This window comes from Schistocerca nitens, chromosome 12 (genome assembly GCF_023898315.1).
Source record: "Schistocerca nitens isolate TAMUIC-IGC-003100 chromosome 12, iqSchNite1.1, whole genome shotgun sequence".
NCBI lineage: Eukaryota > Metazoa > Arthropoda > Insecta > Orthoptera > Acrididae > Schistocerca > Schistocerca nitens.
Window position 1 is genome coordinate 176,425,718 of NC_064625.1, and position 15,878 is coordinate 176,441,595.

At 42.2% G+C, this 15,878-nt stretch overlaps 1 protein-coding gene across 2 annotated transcripts in view; it reads left to right on the forward strand.

Moving 5' to 3' along the window:
• Window positions 1-15,878, forward strand: part of LOC126215353 (glycerol-3-phosphate dehydrogenase [NAD(+)], cytoplasmic) — a 109,086-nt gene that overhangs the window by 25,197 nt on the left and 68,011 nt on the right. For both annotated transcript variants that reach the window (XM_049942040.1, XM_049942041.1), the window contains exons 3-4: window positions 7,216-7,356; window positions 14,139-14,280. In XM_049942040.1, coding sequence (XP_049797997.1) covers window positions 7,216-7,356; window positions 14,139-14,280 — 283 coding nt within the window. The remainder of the gene's footprint in view (window positions 1-7,215; window positions 7,357-14,138; window positions 14,281-15,878) is intronic.

A 15,878-nucleotide genomic window follows, 5' to 3' on the forward strand; every position in this document is an offset into this window, starting at 1 on the left:
GATAATTTTGGGAGGAAACTCGCCGTTGCAGGCAGTTTCACAAAATCGGTCATCCGACAAACGATGGAGGACTTTCACAAAAACTAAAAAATAATGCCGACGTTACGGCATTACTTACAGCTGTGAAACAAAAAATCGATTTTCTTTGGCAGAAAGATGTTTTATGAAAACACTGCTTGAAATGGAATTTACATGGAAAATATCTATAAGTAAACAAAAGATTCTGATAGAGAGAACGGGTATAATTGACTGGCGATTTTAGTACTTGAACCGAGGAAATTAAGGGAGCTAGGCAGAAAATTTCTTTTATATTGATAAAACTTGGGTGGACAATAATATTACTTACAGAAAATGTTGCGGGCCTCTGTTGTTGATAGCATTACCGACAATGTTAGCTGAAGCAATAGGATTATAGTGGTCAATATTGAGTCAAAATTACGGTTTTTATCCAACGCACAGTTAATTGATAAAGCGGGATATGCAGTAGGGGACTACCGTGGGCAAATGAACTACGAAAATTTTTCAAATTGGATACCGACTAAAGTAATTCCGAATCTGCTCCCGAACTTTGTTATTGTAATGGACAACACCTCAAGTCACAACAAGGAGCATAACAAAGCTACAACTAGGTCCTCGAATAAAAGGGAAATGATTGAATTATTATTAAAAAATAAGGTGGAAGTTGATTTGTCAATGATGAAAACAAAACTATTTCCTGTAATTAAACAACGTAAGCTGGAAGACAAAGTATTTGAAATTAATAAAATACTTTAAGATTATGGGCACAGTGTGCTGCAACTTCCACCATACAACTGTGATTTAAATCCAATTGAAAGGGCATGGGCAAAATTCAAAAATTTCGTCAGAGGAAGAAATATGCCACAGATTTAAAGCAAGCGCCGCGGCAGGGCCGGTAGTACGTTGTGAAACAGCCTGTAGCAGTGCCTCGTGACGTAGCTGGGTAGGCAGAGTGGGACTCGCTAGCTCGCTCTTCAGTTTACTGACAGACTATAATTCCTGAACAAGCAGTTGGAATGATTTAACTCCCTCCCTCCCTCCCTTTAGTTTAGTTGTAACCACCAGATATATATGTGGTGTCCGTTCTTTTAGCTGTGTCGAAAGAACAGACACCACATATATAGACAAGTTTTATTGCTGTTTTCTGCAACAACAATATTCTTTTTAAGCGGACATAAACGGCACAACCCCGTAATTCAATCCAATGGGTAATAAAGGGATAAGTTGCTCATAGTATATTATTTTTAATGTTTGGCTAGGAGCTGGCTAAGCAGATAAAAGCTGCTACTAGCTTTTCCACATACGAAATTAATGTGGTTCGCCCACCAAAAGTTTTCATTGGCGTACAAACACAGAAATCTACGGTTGCGACTTTCTGTTGCTGAAATGGCACATGTAATGATTACATTGGTGTAGCAAGAACTGCCCATTTTAAATTCCAGTAATTTTGAGTTGTAGTGGTTAATAAAAAAGAAAAAAGAGAAGAAAAGAAAAGAAAAGGTTGAAAATGTGGGAAGAAATGGTGAATAAAAAGCGGGTTCTAAAATCGTTAATGAATGTGGAAAAGGGAAAGAATGAAATGCAAATCGGACTTCGTATTACAGAAAAGCTATCGGACTTTGTGATTTGGAAAAGCTATTGTTGGGGTGGTCCTTGTGGCACTTCTGAGCAGAAGTCAGACCAATTTCCACTACAAAAATTATTTGAAGGAGAACAGAGAATAACAAAATGTGATTAACAGGGGAAATGGCGTAGATAAGAGTTCATTCATTACCGAGTTAATATGTCTTCTCTTGTGCAGCAACCAGGTCTTGTTCTCCAACAATCTCCTGCTTCATTTCTGCCTGAAAGTCGTAGCTGCTCCAAAATCTTGCAGTATATTTCATCGTCCAGGGATTACTAATGTCTACAAATTAAAACCGTCTAGGTATTGAATGCAATGTATTTTACGGCTGCTTCCATCCTCCAAATTTCGTACAAGCTTCCACAATACAATATGTGTGCGTATCAATAAGTTTTTACGTCTGAATCATACCGAGACTAGTGAATGAGTGAAGTTAAGCTTTCGCTCTCAAGAGACAATAGCGGGTAGATAAATATTTTCTCTGCCGTCGAGCGCTCGTACAGCTGTGACGGTATAATTTATATCTGAGGGAATGAGTGTAGCGCGGCAAAATTCAAAGTCTCGCTACAGAGTGTGTGACATTCGTGTCGACTCCCTAGGGGCCTCGTCAGTCTTCGACGAGTACGTGCTCGGCCACCACGGGGCCCGTGCCTGTGCAGCACTATTTCCTCTCTGTGCTGCGTGTCTACCCTCCTGCTATTCTTTTCGCCTCTCTCGGTAATCGAGTTGTACACCTTCTTTGGGAAACCGAATTCTCGGTAAAACTGTGTACGGATTCGTCCTGTCCACCCGTCTTTGATTCCCTGCCCTTCGTTTTCTTATGCTTCATCTCCTTCGGTGTTCAAAGTCTCTCCTCCTCCCTTTCTTCTTCCTCCCGGTGCATTCCCGAAGGCCAGCCCACACGTTTGACACGTCAGAGGCGATCGGGTAATGCGTAATTCCCGGCCCCAGTTTGACAAGTAGGGCTCATACGAACCCCCCGGTACAGGCACGGGCCGGAGGTAGGTGATCGCCCGAGCCGGTACCTTCCTCTGAGCCGATCCGGAGTGCAGGAGGTGTGACCCGACACGCAGACAGTCGACCGAGGCGAGAAAGGAGATCGCCGTCGGAGAAGCCGGCAATCGCGGGGTATTTTTCCGCGACGAGTTCCTCGTCTCGAAAACGTAGGTGGTTTGACGTGAAAGAATAGAAACCTCTCCCGTCTGCACCCTGACCCTGTGTCGCACACAGAAGGTGGTTAAAATTTTAAGACGGTTAATCCGTTTCTTATTCAGAAGGGTGTAGATGCCATTGCCAGCCCTGTGAAGTCTTGTTCTCAGTCGCGTAGTGGAACTTGACTTTTAGAGACGGATAGTGCTTTTCGAACACAGAAACTCTTAATGCGACACTTCTCCACAGCCATTCTGTTAAAGTAGAGGCCCGGGGCACTCCGAACTCTTCCCGTGCTGCCGCGTACACTCGGTCGCTCGACAGCCCGATACAGCACGAAATAACGGCCTGTCTCACTGACCGGGGCGTGACTGCAGTTAGACGCACCGTAAAAAGGGTCGATAAAGGATTAGCGCCGACTCGCACTGTACTCCTCCCATTTGACCATGTGGTGCTACCACCAAAAATTGAGGCTGGCTACGAAGCTATTACTGTCAGACCGGACGTCCCAAATCACACGTGTCTGCACTACAGCCGCGTTGTAATGTGCCGGGACATGCCCTTATTTATTAGTGCCATTTACTAGTTCACGTCGCAACCGGTATTGAAACATTTCCTCACCCAGTAGATAGTGCGCAGTGTTCTCGACCTACCTTGCTTTGCTTATTCAATATTGTCTTCCCAGTAGCTGCGTCCATCTTGCCTAAATCACACTGTAATTAAGAAGCCAGGATCCTAGGTTAAGTTTTCCAAAATCAAAAGTCAAGATCGTATTCAGTGTTGAACATGTATGACAACCACAATGCGATTTATTTGTTATCACTCGCGCACACAATATTCGTGTGAGCAGGCCTCTTACACTTAATCGTCACATTGGGTAGGTCAAAAACTTCCAGTCTTTAACAATGTTCACGATTATAATTACCGAAAAATTAACCAGCTTGACGCACTTTTGCTCCAAGAGAATCTGACAGAAAACTAACTGAGAACTGCACCAGCTCGGACCTTATATAGACGAGCGCTTGAATATTTGACTATTTCTGGTAATATATTATAGTTTGATTTCCCATGGTTAAAATGATCCTTTCTAACTGGTTTTGAAGTTAACTATTGGGTTTTATCATTTAAATAACACGAGTGAGCTGTATCAATTTAAATATGCGGAACTAACTTATGCATCTGCCGTGGGAATTCCCGACTTATAACCACGGCAGCCCTTTTGAATAAAAATTTTTACATATTCAAATTTACTTAATTCTTAATTAATGCACTTACAAAGTTGAACTGAAGTTATTTTACGTAGAAAAATAAAGGTAGCAAAAGTATCGAAACAGATCTCGGAATTATTTGGTAGTTTGGTCACAATTGGCACTGAAAGTCATACAGGCTACATATTTCAAGTCTTAATATCTATTTAACTAATAGACTTTAGGTTAATTTAAACACTTTGCTGGAATCAGTAAAATTTAGGCTTTCTTTTGGATGCAGTCTTGTAGCTGAATTCGATCTATTAGCTCACTCGAATTTTACTTAATATGTATTGCACAATATATGTCATTGTTCATAACTGTTAATATGATGCATTTCCAACAAAACTAATTAGCTCATTACATTTAGAATGGACATTAGAATGTACTGAAATAATAGATTTTACTAGGGGAATTTTATTTAAACTATTTCTGAATTCTGTACTACGAGGCTGAAGGCCACAGAATCTCTAGTCGGAATCTGAGTAGTGAAAATAAAAAAAAATAAAAGTTCATTGCTTAACTACGTTACTGAAGGAGTGTAAAACCAAAACAGGATAGCAGTGGGCAACCCTGCTTCGTTACAGCGTCCCCGAACCTCGTGAAAATGCAGCCAAAAGTGTACCCTGCGGCAGGGTCACTCGTGAGGGTGAGTGTCCACCCCCTTCCGCTCACTGTATCGACTGTGCTACTTCCTCTCGTGGCTGTCCAACCTACCTCAGTCAGGGAGCTGTTGAGGAGATCAGGGTGAAGGAAAAAATTCCTACTCACATTGCTGAAAAAATGTCGGATAGCCACAAACTTTGTACACCACCCTCTGGCAGTTACAGTACAGCTCTCGCTGCACCCCTAGGTACGGAGGACGCGGCTGTGCGGACTTGTGATTTCCAGTTTAGTGTCACACCCCCAGCTTCACTTGCTACAGCTGCACACAGTACTGACAAAACCTCCACCTGCACTAGTGAAATTGCGTGCCTCGCAAACACGAGCACGGAAATCTAAAAGGAGTACTCGTGCGATGAATTTCTGTGCCCGTCTAGGCAGCCTACGTCTGGATGTGCACCTGACAGACACCGAGGTTCTGAGCAGTCGAACAGAGGCAGAAGATCTTTCCCTTCTCCACCTCGGCGTTCTTTGGCAGTGTCGCCACCTGGTATCCTCACCCGGCTGATCTCCGTTTCGCCGGGACGCGCCGCTGCCGACTGGTTCGCCGGCCGACCGGAGACTAGTACAGACACCTCTGTCGTACTGGTGGACTGGTATCCTCCGGCCTCTGAACCTGATCGTTGTGCGTGTTCGAATTCTGGCATTAGGCCGACACTGTAGTGACTGCCCCCTTATCTGACTCTTCTCTCGTCTGTCGTCGGATATGGTTATTCTCTGACGAAACGTTTGCGGTATCGGATCCGGTAGGTTTGAATTACAGCTCCTCTTGTGATTGTACTGTCCAGTTGTTTACTTCCTCCGGCAAACAAAATTACACCCTCACGATCGTTTTCACATCTTACACTTCACTTCAGTCTGCGTTTGTCATCTACTTTGTCGGATGTTTTGGCAGGTGAGGCACGTTTCAGTCAATCACCTCTTACATTTTATTACTGCAGTGGCACGGCGAAGCAAATTTGGTCCTGTCCCCGGCCCCTGGGGACCTCAGTCATCTCGACGATGATTTAAGAAATTTTTCTTAAATTTTTCTGTTCGTCTCAGGTTTTTATTTAGTACTTATTTATACTTATATTGTGATACGGGCACTTTGACCTTACCAGTTTTGCACCGTAAAGTACTGACCGACCGATATTTGCCTCCAGGTCCGGACCACTGAAGTATTTCATTAATTCTGTTAGACTATTGGTGACAAAACATTCTAGCTCGTTACATTATCTCCCACAAAGTACGATTGAAATGACATCTGCAAAGCTTACTGCATAGAAATTAATAGCCTGTGCAATGTCACTAATATAAATGAGGGGGAGAAAGGAATAAATGATTGGAACCTGACATACACCGTGCATTGCTCGTTGCTAACGGACTGAAACTTTACAATTTTTTCATCTAATTTGTATGTTAATTTAGCCGGTTGTTGGTCGATTTGGGGGAGGGACGAAACGGTGAGGTCGTCAGACCCGTCGGATTAGGGAAGGAAGAGGAACAAATCGACCCTGTCCTCTCAGAGGAACCATCCCGGCATTTGCCTGAAGCATTTTAGGGAAATTATGGAAAAACCTAAATCGGGACGGCCGGACGTGGAATCGAGTCCTCCCGAACGAGAGTCCGGCCTGCCGACCACTGCCCGACCTCACTCGGTGTATGTCAATTTAGTGCATTGTTTAGAAGCGACAGGTGTATGGCTAGGAGATGCACAGACGCATCCCCGATACATTGTAACTTGAATTTTTTAGAAGTAGTTTACAGTTTACTGTGCTGAAATCTTTTGTCTGGTCTGAAAATATACCTGCAGTCTGCTTTCTCTGATCCAACTTGCACCACACTTCACAGAAGTAGTGTGAGATTGCTGTTGTTGTGTCTAGCCCTTGTCTAAAGCCACTCGTGTTTGGAGCACCAAGCAGGGAGAGTATAATACTTTCTAATATCTTACAAAAGGTGGGAATTAACGATACTGGTGTATAGTTGGCAATGTCTTAGTTACTTACCTTTATATACATTGGTTTTACAACAATCACTCTCAGAACAGTTGGGTACATGTCTTCCCTAATTCTGCATTTAATCAGGTAGGCAAGAGGTTTCGAGATTCCTTTTAAGCACACCTTATTAACTGCACTAGGTACAGGGTACTGGTCCGTACTTGTCGTTCACTCAGTTCATCGAGTGAAGTGACGCGAGGTCTCGACCTGTGCATCTGTCATGTGGATTGGTCAATACGAGAGTGAAACATTCTTTTTCCATTTTAGACTGTAGAGAAACTTACCATTTTTGCATACGTGATATACTACCGGGGGTGGAAAAAATGCACAGTTCGGGGAAAAATATTCTCGGGTCAAATGGATGATGAACGTTAAAGGTTTAGTTTTCGAGTCTCAGTTTTCAAGTTGCTCGACCGTCCGAGCTACCGAACTGTCACTCGTTAAACTTTTCGACTCCAGAATGACCCACGATGTGGAACATAACCTTTTTTTTCTGTAAAATTACTGAGCCCTCTTTATTTGCCTCGTCAAACAGGTGGCGATACCCGACGTGGTGCAGGCGGCGGATGGAGCGGACGTGCTCATCTTCGTGGTGCCTCACCAGTTCATCCGCAACATCTGTGCGTCGCTCCTCGGTCGCATCAAGCCAGATGCTGTCGGTCTCTCCCTTATAAAGGTAAGCGTCTGCTCTGTAAATGCACTATTCGGAGTCGGGCCAAAATTCCTCGCTTTTGTTTTACTGCACTTTATTTGTGGCTTTGTGGCTTTAATGCACTTCGTAGTGGGTTGCCGAGTGTATGTGTAGATGCAGTTTCTCATTATTTTGGGAGTCTGTGACCACTGCCAGGTTCTCGTAGGTATAATAATGAGTATTGCTGAGGGAGCCTAGAGTTTACCAGACCTGTGGGTCTTTTTTTTTTTTTTTAATTTGTCACCTTTAATTTAGTGTAAATATTTTATCCAGTAAGTTTTACATTACAGAATGAAATTTTCACTCTGCAGCAGTGTGTGTGTGTGTGTGTGTGTGTGTGTGTGTGCTGATATGAAACTTCCTGGCAGATTAAAACTGAGGCAGATGGATGTGTACACATAGGAGCTCAGAAATAAGAGGTACTAGATGGAGATATTACCTGGAGTGATCAGCAGGGTGAAAACCAGAATAAAAGCGGCTTCTCTAGAGTAAAAATGTTAATTTATGAACATTGAGGAGTCAGATTTTAATAAGGGACGGTTCTTATTGTCAAAGAGAATAAACAGTATAGAACTGTCTATAAATCTAATGCATGTCCATTTAAAGAAAAAAATATATGTCAGCTTGAGCAAAAATTTGAAAACCACAATATGTAAGATAGAGCATCAGATAACCTCAAGTTATACATCTCGGTGTTGTCACAGGTGAGGGTAGATTCGGTGAGCTCACAAATTGTACGGTAGACACACTCGAGAAAATGCACGGTGATTCTACGACATGCCGGTCCCCACTTTTGTATTTCTCGAGCTTCCTTTTTCTCATTGATGCTAAATGCCCTGTAAACATTTTCGTTTAAACTGTTAATAACTTGGCGAACTCTGTGAAGTGTACGTGTGTAATGACAGCTGCACTTTTAACTCTTCCTTCAGTCTGACCACTTCTCTGTGTCTTGTTTACATTCTGTCATAGAATAGAATGTGTAATTTGATCTTTAATCACCACCTCATTTATAATGGAAATAAGGTGAGAAGAGAGAAGCAAATATTGACGAAAAAGTAACTTGTCCAATGTAGCTCAGAGCTCAGTAGTTTGACAATTATGAAAATCAAATAGTGTATCGGGGTACGAGTAATTATAAGAATACTGGTGTAGGATCTGAGAGTCCAACTTCACCCAAACACTTTGGACGTGGGAGACGAGATAGTGTAGGTGAGAAATGGCTACTGTCTGAGAACTTTTGTGCCGAAAACACAGCGAATGCGTGAAACTTGCTACCGAATTAAAGCTGTGTGCCGCACTGCGAACCTCACCTTTTGTGGTCGGTGCTCTGAGTCGTGATTTACTCTAGACACTTCGGTCCTGCCAGAATTGTGTAGCAAATTTGGTGGCATTATTGGTTTCAGTATCCACTTAATTTAAGAATTTACTGTATCTGCTAATTAGCCATCTTCGGAATCATTACTTTGCTTCGCTACACCTGTACTGTCACAACTCCTGTCCGGGAATTGGTGACAATGTGATGTGTACGTGGTTTGGCACTTTGTGCCAACTGTCTGCAACAGGATTTTGTTGATTACTACTCTGCATCCATCTAATCCAAACTGAATCAAAAACAATTTTTTTGTGTCGTACGTATTTTGCCCTTGTTATTTTTGAAGCACCTTCAGTGGTCAAAAATATATACATATTTATGTGTAAACTAATTTGTTTTGCATATTCAGCATTATACATTGAGGTTGTAAAAAGTTGTGGCACTTTCTGGCTTCCTGTCATGTAAATTTGTAAGTGGAAATTTAAATTTGGTAAGTTACAGTGTATGCAAAGATGATGTAACTTACCAAATGAAAGCGTTAGTATGTTGATAGAGACACTAACTGCCTGTCTGTCCTCAATCCCCCCCCCCCCCTTTCCCAGCTGTGTTCTCAAAGAAAAGAGAGAGAGAGAGAGAGAGAGAGAGAGAGAGAGAGAGAGAGAGTAGAAAGCCCCACTTTTTTTGCAAAATTTATTGTTCCTAGTCTTGTAACTGAGAAAAGTTGTCATCTTAGGTTGGTATTATCTAAAAGAGAAGAAATTCCACTCAAGTCATATGATACTTTGAGGGGACAGGCTACAAATTTTTCTGTCAATATTATTGGGGTTTGCCTTAAAATAATTGTTCATTAGATCTATTGAATTGAATAGGGTAGGGTTCCTATAATTTGTGTCTTACGATTACTAACTTCATTCTGAATTATCTTATTAGGAACGACTGGCGGGGAAACCAGAGAAATGTGATGCAGTACGTTGAGAATGAAACAAGAGTTGTGTTGTTAAGAAAATTGCTCTATTAACCACTTGAGCAAATGACACTTAATTCTGTCAGTATTTGTAGTCGTATCTCCTTCCTATCGCCTCCCCTCCCCCCCTCCAGCTCTGTTCATCTGCATGTCTGTGTGCACGTGTGGAGGAAGGGAATCTGTGGCCGTGCAAGTTATTACTGTAATGAAGTCTGTTGTTTACTCTTACAGCAGTTGTGTGATAACACGGTTTCTCAGTACTGTAGAGGTGGTGAGTATTTTCTCACCTATCTGTTTTCTAACCCACCTCTGACCAATAACACACAGAGATATTGAGCAAGGTTCATATCACTATGATAAGGGCTATTTTTAGGGAGTTATTTCGGGTCAGTAGATGCACTGCCGTTATCTCTGTTTGTGACCGGAGGTCGAGGACTCGATATACGCGCCCTCTGCTCTCAGATTAATGCTGCTCTCACATCTGGCTGTTGCTAAACTGAGTTTGGTAGTGAAATGTACACAGTAATAAATCACATTGGTAGGAAAATAAATGGAGGTGGGCTGGCAGTTTCCTGCACAGCACATACAAATGCACAAAACGAGACTTATCTTGTGGGTAATGCGACAGACTTATAGCTCAGTTCTGTGGATGAACGCTTACTGTTCGCTTGGTGATGCCCCTTTGAATATCTTTGAATTCTTACTAGTTTCCCAGCCCACTTTGTCCCAGAACAGTACTTGTATTTAATAATAATCAGTTTCAAATACGGTGGAAAGTCTTATTGATAATCTGTTAGATTTGTATACTGTCTATGCAATCACAATAACTGGAAGACACACACAGTTGTTAACCCTTTCAGGGGCAAAATAAATAAAAAATTAATTTTTAATATTTCCTTGTTTTTATTGTTTTAATTTTCATACAGTGAGACAGAAAAATGTAAAAATTAAATGAAATATACATAAACTGAACACATACATGGTGGTTTCAAATGGAGCCACTGCCCGCTAAATGTCATCACTTTTGATGGTATAGTAAAAAGCAATTCCTTTCTGCAGATAAGCATAAGGCTACCTGGCAGTGACTACATGTCCATCTGCTTTTGTGGGATTCTTCCTTTGTGGTGCAGTGCACACAGCACCTTCAGGTTCAATGTTTTGCTTCCGATATACGTTTCTCGTGGGGAACAACAGTTTTGAATTTTTTGCAGATGGTTCTGACAGTGTACTGGGACAGCCAGGACTATCTTCGAAGACATTACTGCCTACCAGGCCTGTGGCAACACATCTTCGAAGATCCTTTCCAATAGAAATATCAACTACATACCAAAATAATCTTAGCCACCACCTTCGTGATTTCCTGTCTATAGCATAAAAACTGTTAATCGTATCTGCCTTATCGACACAACCCATATTTGTATTATATGATTTCACTATTTTTGGGCAAGGTACCTTTGTGATTTTTCCATCCTTTTCTTTACGGCTTACTTCTTCAACATGACTACACGTTTGTCTTTCCATTTGATGCAGGCAATGCCATCAGAATGAACTACCCAGTCAAACTCTCCTCTTTGCAACTCTTTGTCTGTTTTTAGTGTAGGAAGTCCTTTTCTGTGTGATCTAATTGTTACACAGGCAAAAAGTCAGTCATCTTTTAGCTTCTGTAAAAGTGAGACACTGGTAAAAAAATTGTCAAAGTATATGTGGTATCCCTTTCCTTCCAAGCCTTTACTCGTCTCTCTCACAATTATCTCTCCTAAGGATTTTTCCACTACGACTTCAACTTTTCCAGTATGTATCTGAAAATCGCAAATATATCCAAGCATATCAGCTTTGACCCAGATTATGTATCCCCTCTCGATTGGCTTTTGGGGCATATATTGTTTGAATGCAATTTGTCCTTTGAACTTCACCAAGCATTCATCTATAGCTTGCTCCTTAGTAGGTGCATAGAATTCTTTGAAGTTTATCAGTATCTGATTGATTAGTGGACAGATTTTATATAATTTGTCATATTTGATGTGAATATGTGTCAAAATCCAGCTGAACCTTTTTACAGACATTAGTGAGTAAATGTACTCACCTCGAAGTTCTTTACAGGATGACGAGCAATCGCGATAATAACGAGGTTTCTCGATTCCAATTAGAATGTTTATAGCGAAAAATACTTTTAGTTCTGCTTTAGAAAGAGGCTCGAAATTGCCACCTTTCTGTGTTGCGTACAGGTTAGACTGGAAAACTGTGTGTTCTAACATAGTGTCACAAAACAAATCTACTGGTTGCATACCTTCACTGTAATTTAAGTTTTCCTCGCGCACCAGCTTCCTTTGAAAAATTGGCGGCAAAGTTCATTGCACTGACGTCCTTCCTCCATGAAAAATTCGCAATGGAAGAAAGAGGCAAATTGTCATTAGTGCTGAAACTGTCATCACTGTCATTGTCCAAATAGTCCTCACTCTCACTTTTAGAAATAATTTGAGATAAAACAGGTGTTTTCATTTGCAAATCCAGATCACTGTCTTCAGCTAGCACATCACTTTCACTGTCACTGCTAGTGTCAATCTGCGAGTCGGGATCTGAAAGAATATCTGCGAAAAGGCACTCCAGAATTTCCTCGTCGTTTAGTCTGTGAGAATACATCACGTGAAACTGGAAGAAGGAAAAAAAAAAAAAAAAATCGTCACACCTACTAATGCTGCCGTTACAGGAGCAGTGGTTTCAAATGGAACCACCACACCGATCACGGAAATAAATGCATTATTTATTTATTATTGCAGTACATATTGTATTAATGGAAACAGAACAATATTCTGCATTTAATACATGCATAAAAGTTACCTAATCCAGAAGAGTACAGTCACAATTTGAGAACAGAGACGTTCACGCACAGCGTACAAAAATGGCTATCCAACTCGCCTCGCTACTTGCTAATATTTACAGATTTTTTTTTGTGGTTCCAGTGACAGCCGCTAGAGGGCAGCGCCAACTAGGCTGCTGAATGGTGTCCCCAAATGTAGCCACTGCCCTTTTGCCACAAAATGAGGAAATTGTAGGTGGTTTCAAATGGAACCACTTCCCCTGAAAGGGTTAATGCCTTCAAGTCTGCATTCTTCTCTGAGGTTCAGATTGTAGTTGAATGTTGTGGCACAAAATACTTCGATAATTTTCCATCTGACATAAAATGTGGAACTGGGAATCTGAGAAACTCTGGAAATTGAAACTTCCTCACTTTGCTTACGTGCCATTGTGTTAATAGTTTGGAAGGCAAATTCAGTTCAGAAGGGTATAGAGTCTGGAAAGATACAAGAGGGCCAGCAAGTACCTACCTTCAGGGTGGAAACTTGGAGTACTGTGACACAATCTTTCTAAAACAGGTACGGTATACACAGTGACTTAACACTGCGGTGTCATTTCATGCGCCAGAGCTCGAAATTGGAAAGGTGGAGCAGAAATTAAAAAAATAAGGAATCCACAGATGTACCAGGTGATCAAAAAGTCAGAATAAATTTGAAAACTGAATAAATCACGGAATAATGTAGATAGAGAGGTACAAATTGACACACATGCTTGGAATGACATGGGGTTTTATTAGAACCAAAAAAATACAAAAGTTCAAAAAAATGTCCGACAGATGGTGCTTCATCTGATCAGAATAGCAATAATTAGCATAACAAAGTAAGACTAAGCAAAGATGATGTTCCTTACAGGAAATGCTCAATATGTCCACCATCATTCCTCAACAATAGCTGTAGTCGAGGAATAACGTTGTGAACAGCACTGTAAAGCACGTCCGGAGTTACGGTGAGGCATTGGTGTCGGATGTTGTCTTTCAGCATTCCTAGAGATGTCGACTTCAGGTAACCCCAAAGCCAATAATCGCACAGACAGAGGTCTGGGGACCTGGGAGACCAAGCGTGACGAAAGTGGCGGCTGAGCACACGATCGTTGCCAAACGACGTGCGCAAGAGATCTGTCGGACATTTTGTGAAATTTTTTTTCCGTAATAAAATCCCATGTCATTCCAAGCATGTGTGTCAATTTTTACCTCTCTATCTAAATTATTACGTGGTTTATTAAGTTTTGAAATTTATACTGACTTTTTGATCATCTGGTAGATGAAGTTAACGTTGTGTTCTGAAGATGTGCGTAGGCATAATATGAGCCCCTTTAACAAATATAATAAAGGAGTCCTTTAGTTCGGGTATTTTCCAAAGTAAGTTCTGCACTGATGTTACTCTCACTGTTTCTGTGTTTCTGTTTTAGTTGTCGGTCCTAAATACAGTGTTTCTCATTAGTAGTAGTTTTGAGATTTTGAGAACTGCTGCTTGCACTTTTAAAGTTTCTGCCATGCAATATTTATCAGCAAAAAACTGACTTTTACACTTTACAAATGACTTAAACCCAACTCGTATCCACAGCCTCCTGTGCTTTATATTCGGTGAGGGCTTTTTATAAAATTAGTCTCGGACATGAGTGCTTTCCATTTTCCAGGGTTTCGACCACGTCGAAGGTGGAGCCATCGACTTGATCTCGAATACGATCAGCCGCTTACTGAAGATCCAAGTTTGCGTCCTCATGGGAGCCAACCTGGCCAGCGAGGTGGCTGCCGGCATGTTCTGTGAAACCACCATCGGTGAGTTGACGGGAGGTGTGGAGCGGTGAGTACGACTCGATCGGCCGGTGACCGAACTTCTCCTGTCCCCCGAACGGGAGAGACAGATAAGCTGAACAAGAAAATCTGAACATGTAATGGGTACTAACTAGTAGCGAGTTTTTTCAAGAAATGTGCTGTGAAATCTCAAAATATGTTCGTCATTCACCACTGCAGGCCATTATCAGAGGTTGGAGTGCACAGATTGAGTTATCAAGTATGTGAGTGGCTCAAATACTCGACCTAACAGAACTGACCCTTTCGTCTTCGAAGGTGAGGGTTCGGCAGACAGAAAGGTACTGTCAGCACTCCCCAGGGAAGTGGATAAGGCGACTGAAAAACATTCGAGAGATAGGATGAGGGACTCTCTCTGTGTGTGTGTGTGTGTGTGTGTGTGTGTGTGTGTGTGTGTGTGTGTGTGCGCGCTGGCAGCGCCATAGTGTACTGAAAGTGTCGAATTTGAGCGACCGTAGGAGGATAAGAGATGACTGGCACAGAATTTCGATTCTCTGTCACGAATGGCTGCTTACTCTTAAGCATATAAAAATATAAATTAATGCATACGAGTAGGATAAAGATTCCACAATGAGATTTTCACTCTGCAGTGGAGTGTGCGCTGATATGAAACGTCCTGTCAGATTAAAACTGTGTGCCGGACCGAGGCTCGAACTCGGGACCTTTGCCTTTCGCAGGCAAGTGCTCTACCATCTGAGCTACCCAAGCACGACTCACGCTCTGTCCTCGCAGCTTTACTTCCGCCAGTACCTCGTCTCCTACCTTCCAAACTTTACAGAAGCTCTCCTGCCAGGAAGTTTCATATCAGCATACACTCCGCTGCAGAGTGAATATCTCATTCTGGAAACATCCCCCAGGCTGTGGCTAAGCCATGTCTCTGCAATATCCTTTCTTTCAGGATTGCTAGTTCTGCATGGTTCGCAGGAGAGCTTCTGTAAAGGTCGGATGGTAGGAGACGAGGTACTGGCAGAAGTAAAGCTGAGGACGGGGTGCGAGTCGTGCTTGGGTAGCTCAGATGGTAGAGCACGTGCCCGCGAAAGGCAGAGGTCCCGGGTTAGAGTCTCGGTCTGGTACACAGTTTTAATCTGCCAGGAAGTTTCAGGATAAAGATTACTGTAATGTCCAAATACAGTCACAGTCATGTTTTTTTGGACTCGGTTGTCTAGACTAAATATCTAGACGCAATATTGCAGAGTGATAAGAGAGGGAACGAGCACGTAAGGTCAGTTGTAGGAAGGGGGATCGGTGGAATTCAGTTTGTCGGGAGAATTCTAAGAAAGTGCAGCTCGTCTGTGAAGGAGGCCTCGCATTCGAGATCCCGGCCGGATTGGATGGAACGGAGACGTAGACAGTGTGCTGCTAGATCTGTTAGTGGTAGCTTCGGTTGTCACGTAACTATTACGTAAACCCTCTCGTGAAACTGAATGGGGATCAGGAGGAGGAAGGTATTCTTTTTCTGAAACACTAAAGAGAAAGTTTAGAGAAGTGATCTTTGTGACACACTGCAGAACAGTCACACGGCCACGGACAGCATCTCGTGTGAGAACCGCGGAGACGAGACGAGT